This window comes from Harpegnathos saltator, unplaced genomic scaffold (assembly GCF_003227715.2).
Source record: "Harpegnathos saltator strain DR-91 unplaced genomic scaffold, Hsal_v8.6 scaffold594, whole genome shotgun sequence".
In the NCBI taxonomy this organism is placed as follows: Eukaryota; Metazoa; Arthropoda; class Insecta; order Hymenoptera; family Formicidae; genus Harpegnathos; species Harpegnathos saltator.
The window spans coordinates 367660-383183 of NW_020230420.1; the positions used below are offsets into that span (position 1 = coordinate 367660).

The 15524-nt window shown below is 35.0% G+C and overlaps 2 protein-coding genes across 3 annotated transcripts; one reads left to right on the forward strand and one right to left on the reverse strand.

Annotated features, from left to right (window-relative positions):
• Positions 1 to 110: 110 nt before the first annotated feature.
• Positions 111 to 2131, reverse strand: RpL15 (ribosomal protein L15). Its single transcript, XM_011150149.3, has 5 exons — positions 2032 to 2131; positions 1447 to 1627; positions 879 to 1015; positions 581 to 691; positions 111 to 351 (listed from the first exon to the last, which is right to left on the reverse strand). The coding sequence occupies exons 2-5, from the start codon at positions 1616 to 1618 to the stop codon at positions 157 to 159; spliced, it is 615 nt and encodes a 204-aa protein (XP_011148451.1). The 5' UTR covers positions 1619 to 1627; positions 2032 to 2131; the 3' UTR covers positions 111 to 156.
• Positions 2132 to 12435: 10304 nt separating this feature from the next.
• Positions 12436 to 15165, forward strand: LOC105186276 (uncharacterized). 2 transcript variants are annotated; one of them, XM_025304168.1, is made up of 5 exons: positions 12436 to 12545; positions 12641 to 13276; positions 13796 to 13980; positions 14077 to 14445; positions 14838 to 15165. In XM_025304168.1, the coding sequence occupies exons 2-5, from the start codon at positions 12940 to 12942 to the stop codon at positions 15069 to 15071; spliced, it is 1125 nt and encodes a 374-aa protein (XP_025159953.1). In that variant the 5' UTR covers positions 12436 to 12545; positions 12641 to 12939; the 3' UTR covers positions 15072 to 15165. The 2 variants fall into 2 exon arrangements, with proteins under 2 accessions (XP_025159953.1, XP_011144661.1); XM_011146359.3 differs by having other exon boundaries at positions 12436 to 13276.
• The last annotated feature ends 359 nt before the right edge of the window (positions 15166 to 15524 follow it).

A 15524-nucleotide genomic window follows, 5' to 3' on the forward strand; every position in this document is an offset into this window, starting at 1 on the left:
TTTGAAGCTTTTGCAATTTGAACTTTATATGTATACACACAAACACATATATTATATATACACACACATGTGCATACACACATACATGGAAAATGGACTTTTCTCATGAATTTTGTTATAGTATTTTTATTTCTTTTATGATTACAAATAATATTATTATCGCTTTCTGCGAAGAGAAAGCGAATTTCGTCGTAACCAAGCGGCACGGCGGGAACCACCAATCGTTTGTGAGTAACGATGTCCTTTACCTAAACCGCGTGAACTCCTGCCGGCGGAAGTTTTACCACGCAGCTCACGATGTTTATGAACTGCATTACATATCCAGTTCATTTTTGGATCATTACGGATTGCCTGGAGCAAGACAAAGAATATCAGAAATAGGAGTCAAACAAAACATTTCAAATTATTAAAACTTTATTTTGTCATCAGTCATCCAAGGAAGAATTAAAAATATCATTACTTTATCATATATGATATAAAGTGTCATCATATTGTGTATTACATGCTTATAATGTATGAAAAAATAGCTTTTTTTAAGATAATAATCCAAAATTATAACAAAATTAGTTTAATATATTACCTTGTGTGCGGGATCAACCAAAATAACTTCATAATATTTATACGAGGAATCCTGGGCTACCCAGTAACTATTCAATACTCTCAATCCACCACAGCGACGACCAACACGTTCCTACAAAACAAATTGTTGAATGACAAATACCAGTAAATAACTAGTAAATAAGTGTGATTTCTTGTTCAGAAACAAACAAAATTTATTTCCCCATTTAAATATAAGAAAAGTGCATGAATTATCATATAAATAGCTCATATTCACAGATTTTTTAGGTCATTTTAATTATATTTATTATATATCTCACCTCAGCAACCGACTGCAATTTTCTGGTTGGCTTCAATTGGTTAACTCCATGGCTTTTAGGTTTGCCATAAGTTGCACCTTTGGGAACTGGACGTTTGCGTCCACCACGACGCACACGAATTCTGAAGATGACAAAACCTACATCACAAAAAAAAGTCTATTTGTTGATATTATACCTTTACAGTCATACTTGTTGTGATAAAATAAGTTGAATCAGCGATACATATACATCCCCATAAAACTGTAAGAGTGGTGCATGTAACTCATCAGATAGGCATTAAGAATAAAAAATATAAGGAAATGGAAATCTTTATTATTGTAATATTTTTAAATAATTGTATTTGTAGCAAATATGATAAATATGATTATAAGTATGATGTTATAAATATATTACATATTTAATATATAAAAGCATCTTTTTACACTATACAACAGGTACAATCATAAAACATTATACCAAAGTATTTTTGTAATAAAAATTTCAAGTGATTTAAATATTTTCATGTATTCAATTTTATAAAGTACATTTACAACTTGATAAATATAAATACTTTAATAAAAATTTTTACCTTGTTTAGCTTTGTAACCTAGACGACGAGCTTTATCAGGTCTTGAAGGTCTAGGAGCACGATGCATCTTTGTTAACTGGCGATATTGCCAGCATCTAACACGCAATAAAAAGCGAAGCACATCGCTTTGCTTCTTACGATACAATTCTTGCATATACTTATATGCCCCCATCACGAAATCCTGCAGAACAAAAATGATTAACGCATAATGCGTTATTTAGAATCTGAACGCCATACATTACATCAGCTTCCTTGCCATGCAAAGTCAAATTGTTCAATTTTTTAGAATATATAAATATAAAGTGCTATTGGCAACGGACGTTTTTGAGATATATCATACTTAAAATGTACATCCAAAATTCAGAGTGCGAGAATAAAGATACGAATGGTAGTTTCTAGCACGGTAAACATCTTCGAGGTTAACATATCCTTTGCACCGGATATATAACTCGTTATACGAGAAAAAAATACGAGAAAATAGTAAGGTATTCCAATGAGAAAAATTTAGAGTTTAGATTCCTTGTGTTACGATTCATGTAAAGACTTATGATGTTAATGATATAATACGATTTTCGTTGAACTTACTCAGTTTTAACGAAAGGAGAGAAAGAAAGAATGTGGACGTTCCTCGTTCATGACGCTAACAGGACATATGTAATAGGTGGTAAACTTGAAATTTTCTTCTCATATGTTACTCTCAGAGACCTCTAAGGCCCAGTTTCACAACTTGCTTTAAACGGAGTTTAAAGCAAGTTGTGGAACTGGGCCTAAAAGGAGTGATCTAAATCGCATGCGTCCGTTGATAAATTCGACTCGCTTTCAACTCAACATCATTTATAAAGTATCATGGGATTTCTATCTTTTATAGTTTTCTAAAGAATGTTCAGAAAACAAACTTTTATCATTTATATTTTTGTATCGTCGGTAATTTCTATCGCCGTGGTAATCGAATATAATACGGTATAAATGTTCCTGTTATATTTAATGTAGTAAAAGAAGTCGATATTGTCATCGTTCTTCAATTACCGCCAGGCCCCTCGGAACTCTCTTGCCAATATCGAAAATTTATCCAGGTGACAACTTTTAGGCCCAGTTCCACAACTTGCTTTAAACGGAGTTTAAAGCAAGTTGTGGAACTGGGCCTTAATATTACCAAAGAGGTACATGAGAGCGGCCAACATGATGTTTTCGACGGCACAGACTTTCCGCACTGGGAAAGGGTGCCATCTGCATCCATTTTGAGAAGGGAACTACGATGCTACATCCACTTTCAGGTTTCGGCGGTAAAACCTGTATGTGGTGGCAGTCCGTGCTACATCCATTTTAGGCGGTTTATGTCCGTGCTACAACCGTAATAGTGTACTTGACAAGCACGGTCTCGCACATTGTTACGCGTTTATAACATGAATTAACATGTTAACATGTGCAAAAAGAAAAGAATTGACATTGTGTATGATTAATATCATGAAGATCATACGAAATGTCCGATAATTAGCTGCCAATTCGAAGTGTGAGGGTAGATTGGGTTGAGACAAACATAAAAGTCCCATACCATTTTGCGAGATTCGCAATAATTATCGAGTTATTAATGACAGGAGTAAAAGCGCGCCGACATAGATGATTCGAAAAGCGTTATAGCTGCTCGAGACAGCGATCATGAGTCTTTTCCCTAGCGTGAACTAATAAAAAGTGAAAGACTTCTGTGAATCAGTGAAAAATGAAAAATTTTATATAAATTTGTGAAAATCGAAACATTTCATACGACAATTGAGTCGTTCAACATGGCAGTTGCGCGCTCTAGATAATTCAATGAATACCAAAGAAATCAAAATGATCAAAATAATAATGTCCATGTAGTCCGAAGGATATTACGTGACACGCAAAATTCGGTTGATATAATATCCAAAAAAAAATGTTTCAAAATATGTATGTACAGGTAATATAAACCTTATGCACCGACGAGATATACTACAAAGACTGATGACCTTACGGGATTTAGCGTACCAGAGAAATTTCCCTAGTGAGGTACCCGGGCGACAGAGACCGTCTCGCATTTAGCGCAGTAAAATTTGATGGAAACTAATACTTTTCAATCCTTTTCTTCGGATCAAAAAGATTCAGAATTCAGACATGTTCAAAATGTCAATACTCTTTAAAACGTTTCAATTCGACATTTTATACAGGGAAGCAGGACGAAGGGAATGGGATGCGGGCAACGATACATCATGCGTCTCCAGACGTGTCAAATCGTTTATTATAGAGGAGACTTTGATATGGCAACATGTATTCGAATATTTAATCGTCCCATGGACCACTTACATATAATAAAAAAAAAATTAACGCGGATAAATGAACGATTCGTATCAATTTTTCCTTTTCTTATAGAGCAATAAAAGAATAAATCAGTATCGAAAATCGAATACCGATTAATACCATAAATCAGTGTCAGAAAATTGTCCAATAAAAATTTGTTCTCATTTTTCAGGTAGTTACCGCTGTAATTTACACAACAAATTAACTCGGTTAAACGAACGATTCGTACCAATTTTTCTTCTCTTATAAAGAAATGAGAGAATAAATCAGTACCGAAAATTGAAGACCGATCAATATTTAATTTATTCATCAAAAAAACGCTGATAAATGAACGATTCGTATGAATTCTTTTCTCTTAAAGAAAAATGAAAGAGTAAATCCCCAGATAGCCAAACCTGCGCGAGCAGATTTCGAACAAAGCCTGCTATCATAGTTTGAAGGCAAATAGGCAACAAATTTAACGCAGAATCTGTTATATCAAATTATGCCGCCAATCTGCAGTCAAATATGCGTCAGATCCTGCTGTCGGATATTTGACGGCAGATTTGTAGCAAAGATCGCGCAAGACTTGCAGTAATTTGATGGCAGATTGGCGGCAGAAACCGAGCAAACTCTGCGCGCAGACTCTAAGCGTAGTTTGGCAGCAGGACCTGCGTGGTTTCTGACGACAATTTGCTCGCACGGCCTGTCACACAGGTCCTGTCGACAAAACACGAGCCTAATGAGGACACAAATGGCTATGGTTTTGATGTAGAGATCTGATCGAAATTGGCGTCAATCTGCACGCATCTTGCTAGCATTTTGCTTACTGGGTCAGTACCGAAAATCGAATATCGATTAATACCATAAATCAGTGTCAGAAAATTGTCCAAGTGCAATGACAATTTGTTCTCATTTTTCAGATACTTATCCCTCAAATCTTATTCATCAAATTAACTTGGATAAACGAACGATCCGTATCAATTTTTCTTGTCTTATAAAGAAATGAGAGAATAAATCAGTACCGAAAACCGAAGACCGATCAATACCTAATTTTTCCATCAAATTAATGCGGATAAATGAACGATTCGTATTAATTCTCTGTTTTCTTATAGACAAATGAAAGAGTAAATCAGTACCAAAAATCGAATATCGATTAATACCATAAATCAGTGTCAAAAAAATTCTCACGTACAGTGACGATTTGTCCTTATTTTTCAGGTACTTACCCCTCTAACCTGATTCAACAAATTAACTCGGATAAACGAACGACTCGTATCAATTCTTTTGTCTTATAAAAAAATGAGAAAATAAATCAGTACCGAAAACCGAAGACTGGTCAACACCATAATTCAATGTCAAGAAAATTGTCCAAGTGCAATGACAAGTTGTTTTCATCTTGCAGGTACTTACCTCACTAATTTACTCAACAAATTAAGTCGGATAAAAGGACGATTCGTATTCAATTTTTATTGTGTTATAAAGAAATTAAAGAATCAGTCAGTACCGAAAATTGAAGACCGATCAATATTTAATTTATTCATCAAATAAACGCGGATAAATGAACAATTCGTATGAATTTTTTTTTCTTATTGAGAAATGAAAGAGTAAATCAGTACCGAAAATCGAATATCGATCAATACCGTAAATCAGTGTCAAAAAATTGTCCAAGTGCAATGACAATTTGTTCTCATTTTTCAGGTACTTACCCCTCTAATCTTATTTAACAAATTAACTCGGATAAACGAACGATTTGTATCAATTTTTTTTGTCTTACAAAACAATGAGAAAATAAATCAGTACCGAAAATCGAAGACCGTTCAATATCTAATTTTTTCATCAAATTAACGCGGATAAATGAACAATTTGTATCAATCTTTTTTTCTTTTATAGAGAAATCAAAGACTAAATCAGTATCGAAAACCGGATATTGATTAATATTATAAATCAGCGTTAGAAAATTGTCTAAGTGCAATGACAATTTGTTCTCATTTTTCAGGTATTTATCCCTCTAATTTACTCAACAAATTAACTCGAATAAACGAACGACTCGTATCAATTTTTCTTGTCTTATAAAGAAATGAGAGAATAAATCAGTACCGAAAATTGAAGACCGATCAATATTTAATTTATTCATCAAATTAACGCGGATAAATGAACGATTCGTATGAATTTTTTTTTCTTGTAGAGGAATGAAAGAGTAAATCAATACTGAAAATCGAATATCGATCAATATCAGAAATCAGTGTCAGAAGATTGTCCAAGTGCAATGACAATTTGTTCTCACTTTTCAGGTACTTACCCCTCTAATCTTATTCAACAAATTAACTCGGATAAACGGACGATTCGTATCAATTATTTTTGTCTTATAAAAAAATGAGAGAATAAATCAGTACCGAAAACCGAAGACTGATCAATATTTAATTTATTCATCAAATTAACACGGATAAATGAACGATTCGTTTGAATTTTTTTTCTTATAGGGAAATGAAAAAGTAAATCAGTACCGAAAATTGAATATCGATTAATACCATAAATCAGTGCCAAAAAATTGTCCAAGTGCAATGACAATTTGTTTTCACTTTTCAGGTACTTACCCCTCTAATCTTATTCAACAAATTAACTCGGATAAACGAACGATTCGTATCAATTTTTTTGTCTTATAAAAAAATGAGAAAATAAATCAGTACCGACAACCGAAGACTGATCAATACCATAAATCAATGTCAAGAAAATTGTCCAAGTGCAATGACAATTGTTTTCATCTTGCAGGTACTTACCCCACTAATTTACTCAACAAATTAAGTCGGATAAAAGAACGATTCGTATCAATTTTTATTCTGATATAAAGAAATTAAAGAATCAGTCAGTACCGAAAATTGAAGACTGATCAATATTTAATTTATTCATCAAATTAACGCGGGTAAATGGACGATTCGTATGAATTTTTTTCTCTTATTCAGAAATGAAAGAGTAAATCAATACCAAAAATCAAATATCGATTAATACCATAAATCAGTGTCAAAAAATTGTCCAAGTGCAATGACAATTTGTTCTCATTTTCCAGGTTCTTTTAATCTTATTCAACAAATTAACTCGGATAAACGAACGATGCGTATCAATTTTGTTTGTCTTATAAAACAATGAGAAAATAAATCAGTACCGAAAATTGAAGACCGATCAATATTTAATTTATTCATCGAATTAACGCGGATAAACGAACGATTCGTGACAATTTTTTTGTCTTTTAAAAATCTTTTAAAAAAATGAGAAAATATATCAGTACCGAAAACCGAAGACTGATCAATACCATAAATCAATGTCAAGAAAATTGTCCAAGTGCAATGACAATTGTTTTCATCTTGCAGGTACTTACCCCACTAATTTACTCAACAAATTACGTCGGATAAAAGAACGATTCGTATCAATTTTTATTTTCTGATAAAGAAATTAAAGAATCAGTCAGTACCGAAAATAGAAGACAGATCAATATTTAATTTATTCATCAAATTAACGCGGATAAACGAACGATTAGTGTCAATTTTTTTTGTCTTTTAAAAAAATGAAAAAATAAATCAGTACCGAAAACCGAATATCGATTAATACCATAAATCAGTGTCAGAAAATTGTCCAAGTGCAATGACAATTTGTTCTCATTATTCAAGTACTTACCCCTCTAATTTACTCAACAAATTAACTCGAATAAACGAATGATTCGTATCAATTTTTCTCGTCTTATAAAGAAATGAGAGAATAAATCAGTACTGAAAATTGAAGACCGATCAATATTTAATTTATTCATCAAAAATAACTCGGTTAAACGAACGATCCGTATCAATCTTTCTTTTCTTATAAAGAAATGTCAGAATAAATCAGTACCGAAAACCGAAGACCGATCAATACCTAATTTCTTCATCAAATTAACGCGGATAAATGAACGATTCGTATTAATTTTCTGTTTTCTTATAGGGAAATGAAAGAGTAAATCAGTACCGAAAATCGAATATCGATTAATACCAGAAATCAATGTCAAAAAACTGTCCAAGTGCAATGACAATTTGTTCTCACTTTTCAGGTACTTACCCCTCTAATCTTATTCAACAAATTAACTCGGATGAACGAACAATTCGTATCAATTTTTTTTGTCTTATAAAAAAATGAGAAAATAAATCAGTACTGAAAACCGAAGACTGATCAATATTTAATTTCTTCATCAAATTGACGCGGATAAATGAACGATTCGTATTAATTTTTTTTCTTATAAAGAAATGAAAAAGTAAATCAGTACCGAAAATTGAATATCGATTAATACCATAAATCAATGTCAAAAAATTGTCCAAGTGCAATGACAATTTGTTCTCACTTTTCAGGTACTTACCCCTCTAATCTTATTCAACAAATTAACTCGGATGAACGAACGATTTGTATCAATTTTTTTTGTCTTATAAAAAAATGAGAAAATAAATCAGTACTGAAAACCGAAGGCTGATCAATATTTAATTTCTTCATCAAATTAACGCGGATAAATGAACGATTCGTATAAATTTTTTTTCTTATAAAGAAATGAAAAAGTAAATCAGTACCGAAAATTGAATATCGATTAATACCATAAATCAGTGTCAAAAAATTGTCCAAGTGCAATGACAATTTGTTTTCATTTTTCAGGTATTTATCCCTCTGATCTTATTCATCAAATTAACTCGGATAAACGAACGATTCGTATCAATTATTTTTGTTTTATAAAAAAATGAGAGAATAAATCAATACCGAAAACCGAAGACTGATCAATATTTAATTTATTCATCAAATTAACACGGATAAATGAACGATTCGTATGAATTTTTTTTTCTTATAGAGAAATGAAAAAGTAAATCAGTACCGAAAATTGAATATCGATTAATACCATAAATCAGTGTCAAAAAATTGTCCAAGTGCAATGACAATTTGTTCTCACTTTTCAGGTACTTACCCCTCTAATCTTATTCAACAAATTAACTCGGATAAACGGACGATTCGTATCAATTTTTTTTTAATAAAAATATGAGAAAATAAATCAGTACCGAAAACTGAAGACTGATCAATACCATAAATCAATATCAAGAAAATTGTCCAAGTGCAATGACAAGTTGTTTTCATCTTGAAGGTACTTACCCCACTAATTTACTCAACAAATTAAATCGGATAAAAGAACGATTCGTATCAATTTTTATTCTGTTATAAAGAAATTAAAGAATCAGTCAGTATTGAAAACCGAAGACTGATCAATATTTAATTTATTCATCAAATTAACGCGGGTAAATGGACGATTCGTATGAGCTTTTTTCTCTTATTGAGAAATGAAAGAGTAAATCAATACCAAAAATCAAATATCGATTAATACCATAAAGCAATGTTAAAAAATTGTCCAAGTGCAATGACAATTTGTTCTCATTTTCCAGGTTCTTCTAATCTTATTCAACAAATTAACTCGGATAAACGAACGATTCGTATCAATTTTGTTTATCTTATAAAACAATGAGAAAATAAATCAGTACCGAAAATCGAAGACCGTTCAATATCTAATTTTTTCATCAAATTAACGCGGATAAATGAACAGTTTGTATCAATCTTTTTTTCTTTTATAGAGAAATCAAAGACTAAATCAGTATCGAAAACCGGATATTGATTAATATTATAAATCAGCGTTAGAAAATTGTCTAAGTGCAATGACAAGTTGCTTTCATCTTGCAGGTATTTGATAAAAAAAAAGAGTAAATCAGTACCGAAAATCGAATATCGATCAATACCAGAAATCAGTGTTAGAAGATTGTCCAAGTGCAATGACAATTCGTTCTCATTCCCGAGTCTTTCCCGAGTCGAAATATTAATTCTACATTGATCCTGCAAATTGCACCCAATTTGAAAAATCAATGCAGAATATCTAGATGCGCAATAGTGAACAAGCTTTGTCCTACCTGAACGTTACATCTGGCTACTCTCGCAGTCTCGCCCATGATGAGTCTTCAACAGCGACGTATTCCGCAGTTATTTAATACTCGTTTATCTCGATAATGTATATGTACTTAATCCTTATATTCTTAATTTAAATGAGCAATTTTTGTTCATGTTGATTACATATTCGCTTAACAACGCAAGAAAAAGAACAAAGATAAAAACGTAAATAGAACTGCCTTTGTTAGAACTGCGCGTGAGATAAATATATAAGGATTAAGTAATCATATAAGAATTAGAGGAAATGGGAGATGAAAAACACTTTTTATTCTCATCATTCTCAATGTTCTTTTTTCCTTTTTTCTTCTCTTTTTTTTTTTCTTTTTTCTAATGAGAATGATGAGAATTGTAGCTCTTAAAAGAGCTGAAGCTGCAAAAAGACAACGGTTATGTCTAATAATGCTGTTTCACTAATAGAGATTTTAATTCAGATTCGGTACAATAAGAAAGATAAGCAAGAATGAGAAATGGACATTCTAGCAGATTCTAAACGAAAACAGCAATCTGAGCATTATTAGACGAATAGAAATCAACACTTGTAAAATTTTTTTCAGATTCTAAGATCATTATTCATAGTTTTCTAAATTATGTGCAACTTTTTATCGAGAACGTAATTAAAAATTTGTATTTATAAACCTTAGCTTGCCTCAGCAACCTTGCTTGAATAGACATTCATACTTTATGAGAAAAGAAAAGTAGAACTCATGTTACGTGAAATTAGGTTAACGAATAATCAAATCTCAAGCTATTTTATCATTTTTCAGTTAATAAACTATGAATGTTGATCTAATTTCGACTCGGGTATGTCCTTACTTCGAGTAAGGTCCGTTAAAATCAGAAAAATCCTACGTAATAATAAATACTCGAGATACCTCGAATACCATATATAATGTATCGCTGTCCACGTCTCTCGGCGCGCTCCAAGTCCTCTCCATCCTGACTTCTCGATCCGACGTCCTTCTGGTTGCTCCGTCGCAGCACCCTCGGATACTCCATCGTAGCACTGGCGACGACACTGACTCTAGCTCTAACACTCGCGCAAGTAAAATTCGGGGACAAAGAAACGCGTATTAACCGCGATACGACTATCGACACTCGTACTACTCTACCCGTCGCGGTATGCGCGTCGTTCGTCGGCCCGAAGCGCAATGTCCTTTCCGCAATCACGGAGTCATATACAAGGGTACGAAACCAAACAATCGGGAAGGCACGGTTACCCCCCACCAGTCGCTGATCTTGCCGATCAGTGTTGATGCCTGCGTCGTCCGTTAGCTGAAAATGAAAACAACTCGTGTTTTCAAAACATGCCTGTGAGAGACTCGCTTCAAACTTCACAATACTTATTTACGTCTGTTCCAAGAATCATATTACGCCGAATTCAGACTGTCTCTATTGACATGACATACACGAGATCTGCGATCGCATCATTGATCTTTCTTTGAACAAGAAAATCCTGAGAGGAACGCTGTTCGAGAATATCACATTTTATGTTTCAGGTGCCTTGCAGATTATCGAATCCGATGTAACAGATCAGGGAAAGTATGAATGCGTCGCTATGAATAACACGTGTGGGCACGGAGTACTCCAAGTCAATCACGTTATGCGTGAAACGTACTTATATTTAATATTATATAAAACTTATCCTTTTAAACAAAAAGGTAAAAAAAAGACGCCATGTACAAGCGCAACACGTATTGTGTTATTTTTAGAAGTATCAAACTCAAATTATTTTTTCTATTGTATATATGTGTACATAAGTTTCATAAATAAAACTTATAACTATAATAAAACTCTGCAACACTTTTCTACTGTACAAAAGAAATGATATATTAGAACAGTAGCGCCAACTGAGAAACCTAACATATATATATATATGATTATTGTATACTTAACTTAATATTTTTAGAAATTTCAAATTCAAATTATTTTCTTTTTTAAGATACATATTATGTACATAACATAAGTTTTTATAATATATGTACATAAACTTTTAAAAGTAAAAATTATATCATGTTTTAAAAATTTAATACGTTTGTTAATAGTGTCCAATATTTAAAAAAAATATATTTTTAAATATTATGTACATAACATAAGTTTTTATAAATAAAACTTATCAAATTACTTTTTTTGTAAGATATATATGTACATAAACTTTTAAAAGTAAAAATTATATCGTGTTATAAAAATTTAACACGTTTGCTAATAGTGTCCAATATTTAAAAGAAAATATCTTTTTAAAGGTTATGCTATTCAAAATATTCAAGAAAACCTAGCACCTCATGTATACATCATGCGTCCCCAGACGTGTTAAATCGTTTATTATACAGGAGACTTTGATACGGTATCATGTATTCGAAGATTTAATATTTAATACATATTTTTATTTTTCCTGCTCCTCCCCCCCTCCATCCCGCTCTTTTTAGACCACCGGGCATAGTCTGACAGAGATGACAACTACGGTTGCCGCACGGACATAAACCGCCTAAAAGTGGATGTAGCATAGACTTCCACCACATGCAGGTTTTACCATCGAGACCTGAAAGTGGATGCAGCATCATAGTTCCTCTCTCAAAATGGATAGCAGATGGCGTCCTTTCCCAGTGCGGAAAGTCGGTGTCGCAGAAAATGCCGTGTTGGCCGCTTTCAGGTTTCTCTCTGATATTACCTCGTCGGCGACAATACCAAAACTACAATTTATTTTCGTATCTTCGATCTTCTTCCTTCGCCATTTTCAACTTAATCAAATTCGTTCAATCGTTCTCTCGCACTTGCTGGAATGCATTTCATCCGTTAAAGCGACAATTTTATTCGTTCAAGTAGTTTTTTCGCTCACCACATGACCACTTGCGCTAAGCTCATTATAAGTAATATAATAGACTCTTTTTATTCACATATGTCGTATTCTTCTTAGACTCTTTCAGAATGAAACGAAACGGTCGTCAGCCGTATAAAAGAGAAAGAGATAGAAATCATAAAGGAATGCAGACAATGCAGCCGCAATGGGAGCAAACTGTCGACCTCGCAACGAGTTGTAATCCGGAGCTTTGAAACGACGACGAAACGGCGCGGTCGCGATATCGAGCGACCCGGTGACCTCTCTATGACGGGCGGAATTGATTATTTTCAACAGGAGAGTCACCGTAAAATATACGCGGCTACATCGACGCGACGGGCTAGATGACACGCTAGGTATGTAAGCGGTAGTCCGTCATGGAGAGTCGCTCAGGCAGTATAAAGGACCCGATTTATTACCCGGAGAACGCGGAGAACGCGTCGGCTATCACGGCGAGCACCAGCGACGCTGACAAGAGCCAGCGCAGCTCTCTTGGCAGCCAGCAGGAGATCAGCCTGGAGGATGGCAACGCGCTCAAAGTGCCGCGCAAATTTATCACCAATTGGCGGCAGGCCTGCGACCGAACGCGTGATCGCACCAAGGATCTTCTTAAAAGATGGAGAACGACCGCGAGCAACGTCGAGGAACTCGCCGGTCCACCGACTGTCGCCGTACCGGAGCTCGAGCAACCTAGCTGGAGTGTGCACGTCTGGAGTGAGTATGTCTGAAGGACCTATTTTGGGCGCACAGCAGACATTGAGATATTGAATTCTTTTATTTCTAAGTTTTTCTTTTTTTTTTAATTTAAAGTTACATTTTTCTTACGTAAGTGTTGTTTTAGTTTGAGAGGCATATTTAACGTATATAGAACTGTTGAATGGTCAGCTCTGGTTCGATCAATCTTCTTGATTTGTTATCGGGACAAGCGAGCGATCCGCGACACGGGAATTGAGTTCATCGGAATTACGCGACGTTCCGCGCATGAATAATAAATTATAACCGCTCGCTCTGATATGTATGTAGGCAATACATTGTAATTATCGATCAATCAATTGTATTAGTTAAATGATTTGTTGAATTTAATTTACACTGACTGATTGAATTAAATTTCATTATCATCGCGGATTTTTATTGTCATTTCCGTTTGTATTATTTTCATTATTTTGAGTTAAGGTATTTTAATATGAATTGAATCGAACTGTATAATTAATTATGCCGTATGATTCTCATTAGCTACCTGGGTGAGCCGCTTTCCGAGCGACGACAGTTTATCCGCTATCAACGAATTCAGTAAAAGCGAAGGCTCACAAGCTTTGGCTCCTATACAGCGCGATAAGTTCTCTCACTTCTTCATGTACCTCTTGGACCATGATAGGGACGGTTATGTCGGCAGGAAGGACTTTGCAATACTTTCGGAGGTAGAGTTGCATGCTTTACAAAATTCAACTTGCAGAAATCTAAATATTCAGGGAACGAAAGATCAATATATGTTTTTCTGCCGGGTTTCTGAAAAGCGTTTGAGAAGATTCGCCGACTGGTCGTGGAACGGTCCAGAGTACTTGAGATTGCTGGAGATCGAAACTGGATTCGCCGGATTGATCCTGCAGGACAAAAAGGGGCCCATGGAATCAGACAGGAAGATCGATCTCGATGACTGGTTGTCCTGGTGGGCGCAGATTGTCGCACCGCCGGACGGAGCCAGCTACAACGACATGCCGTTTTGGATCAAAGTCATGCCGCGGGTGTTTTTCCTCGCGATAAACAGATCCGGAAGCGGAATGATCAGCAAGAAGGAACTCGCGGCCTTTTACAGCTCCGTAGTCGGCCTGGACACTGACAGGATAAACAAGTGCCTGGACACCGCATACGACTCTATGACTTCGGTAAATTGATCCGTAATTTTTAAATCAATAAGTGTGGCCAGTCATTAATTAAAATTATAACACATATGTGAACGATATTAGAATATTAAAAATTACAATCTTGCTTATATATTTCTGTTACATTAACTCTTACAGTTTCTTATATTTCCATAAACACATACTTATCTAAAAATATAAAGTTATCTTTTAAATTAAATATATTAATCATATATAGTAAACGCAGATGAACCCGCAGAATTAAATTTTGTCCGATTTAGAAATTCGCCTCCTTCCTTAAATTCTACAAAACGGGTACAAAATGGCTCATGGATTCTTTCGCGCTCCATGTGTTCCATCATTTAGCTCGAGAAATTCGCCAGAGAGATTTGTTGAGGGCAGAATATTGCTTTCAGAATGGAGATCATCCTCTCGGCTGGATACAATATCAGTTGGTGTTCGCTAACTTCTTGTTCGGCCGCGGCCCCTTCGGTCCTGGGGAACACTTCTTGGGCATGACGGACTCCTGCATGATCCGAGGTAACACCATACCGTTCCCTATCGACTATTCCGCGATGAACACACCGCGGGACAAGCTGGAGGTCTACAGTCCTCATTGCAAGAGCAACCGGCGCAGCGTCGTAGTTTAACGGTAAATCTCATCGCGAGAAAGAGAAAGAGAGAGAGTTCCCTCTGATTAGTAGCGCAACGTGCACAATCATTCCTTGAGTGCCTCATACCATGTGCCGTACACACATATGTATGCCGTGTTTGAGATAGATTCCCTTTGCTCGATTGATCACATTTTAAGAACGGTCTCGAGAAGGGACGCGCAAAGAAAGAGGGAGACGCAACGTCTGCCTCGCACGATTATTTCGACGTATGCGAAATTGACGTTTCGATAATCAGGCATAATTTATGACACCGCACCGATATTACCGCACCGATATTACGTCACACACTGCCAGGGTTACTTCGCGGGATGAGCAGTATGGCCATTCCTCAGACATATTGAGAACGCACGTGTACTTATTTGGAAGCAAAACGCGCGCAGAGACTCACCGCTACACGGAGAAGCTCTGCTTACTTACCAGACTCGCTGA

What these genes read in the sequence shown, in the direction of transcription:
- RpL15 (XM_011150149.3), bottom strand. Translation starts at nt 1,618, where the DNA reads ATGGGGGCATATAAGTATATGCAAGAATTGTATCGTAAGAAGCAAAGC. An exon ending in AATTGCAGTCGGTTGCTGAG is followed by an intron (nt 692 to 878) that starts GTGAGATATATA and finishes TTTGTTTTGTAG; the next exon opens with GAACGTGTTGGTCGTCGCTG. An exon ending in TGGTTGATCCCGCACACAAG is followed by an intron (nt 352 to 580) that starts GTAATATATTAA and finishes GTCTTGCTCCAG; the next exon opens with GCAATCCGTAATGATCCAAA.
- LOC105186276 (XM_011146359.3), top strand. Translation starts at nt 12,940, where the DNA reads ATGGAGAGTCGCTCAGGCAGTATAAAGGACCCGATTTATTACCCGGAG. An exon ending in CTGGAGTGTGCACGTCTGGA is followed by an intron (nt 13,277 to 13,795) that starts GTGAGTATGTCT and finishes GATTCTCATTAG; the next exon opens with CTACCTGGGTGAGCCGCTTT. An exon ending in ACTTTGCAATACTTTCGGAG is followed by an intron (nt 13,981 to 14,076) that starts GTAGAGTTGCAT and finishes GTTTCTGAAAAG; the next exon opens with CGTTTGAGAAGATTCGCCGA.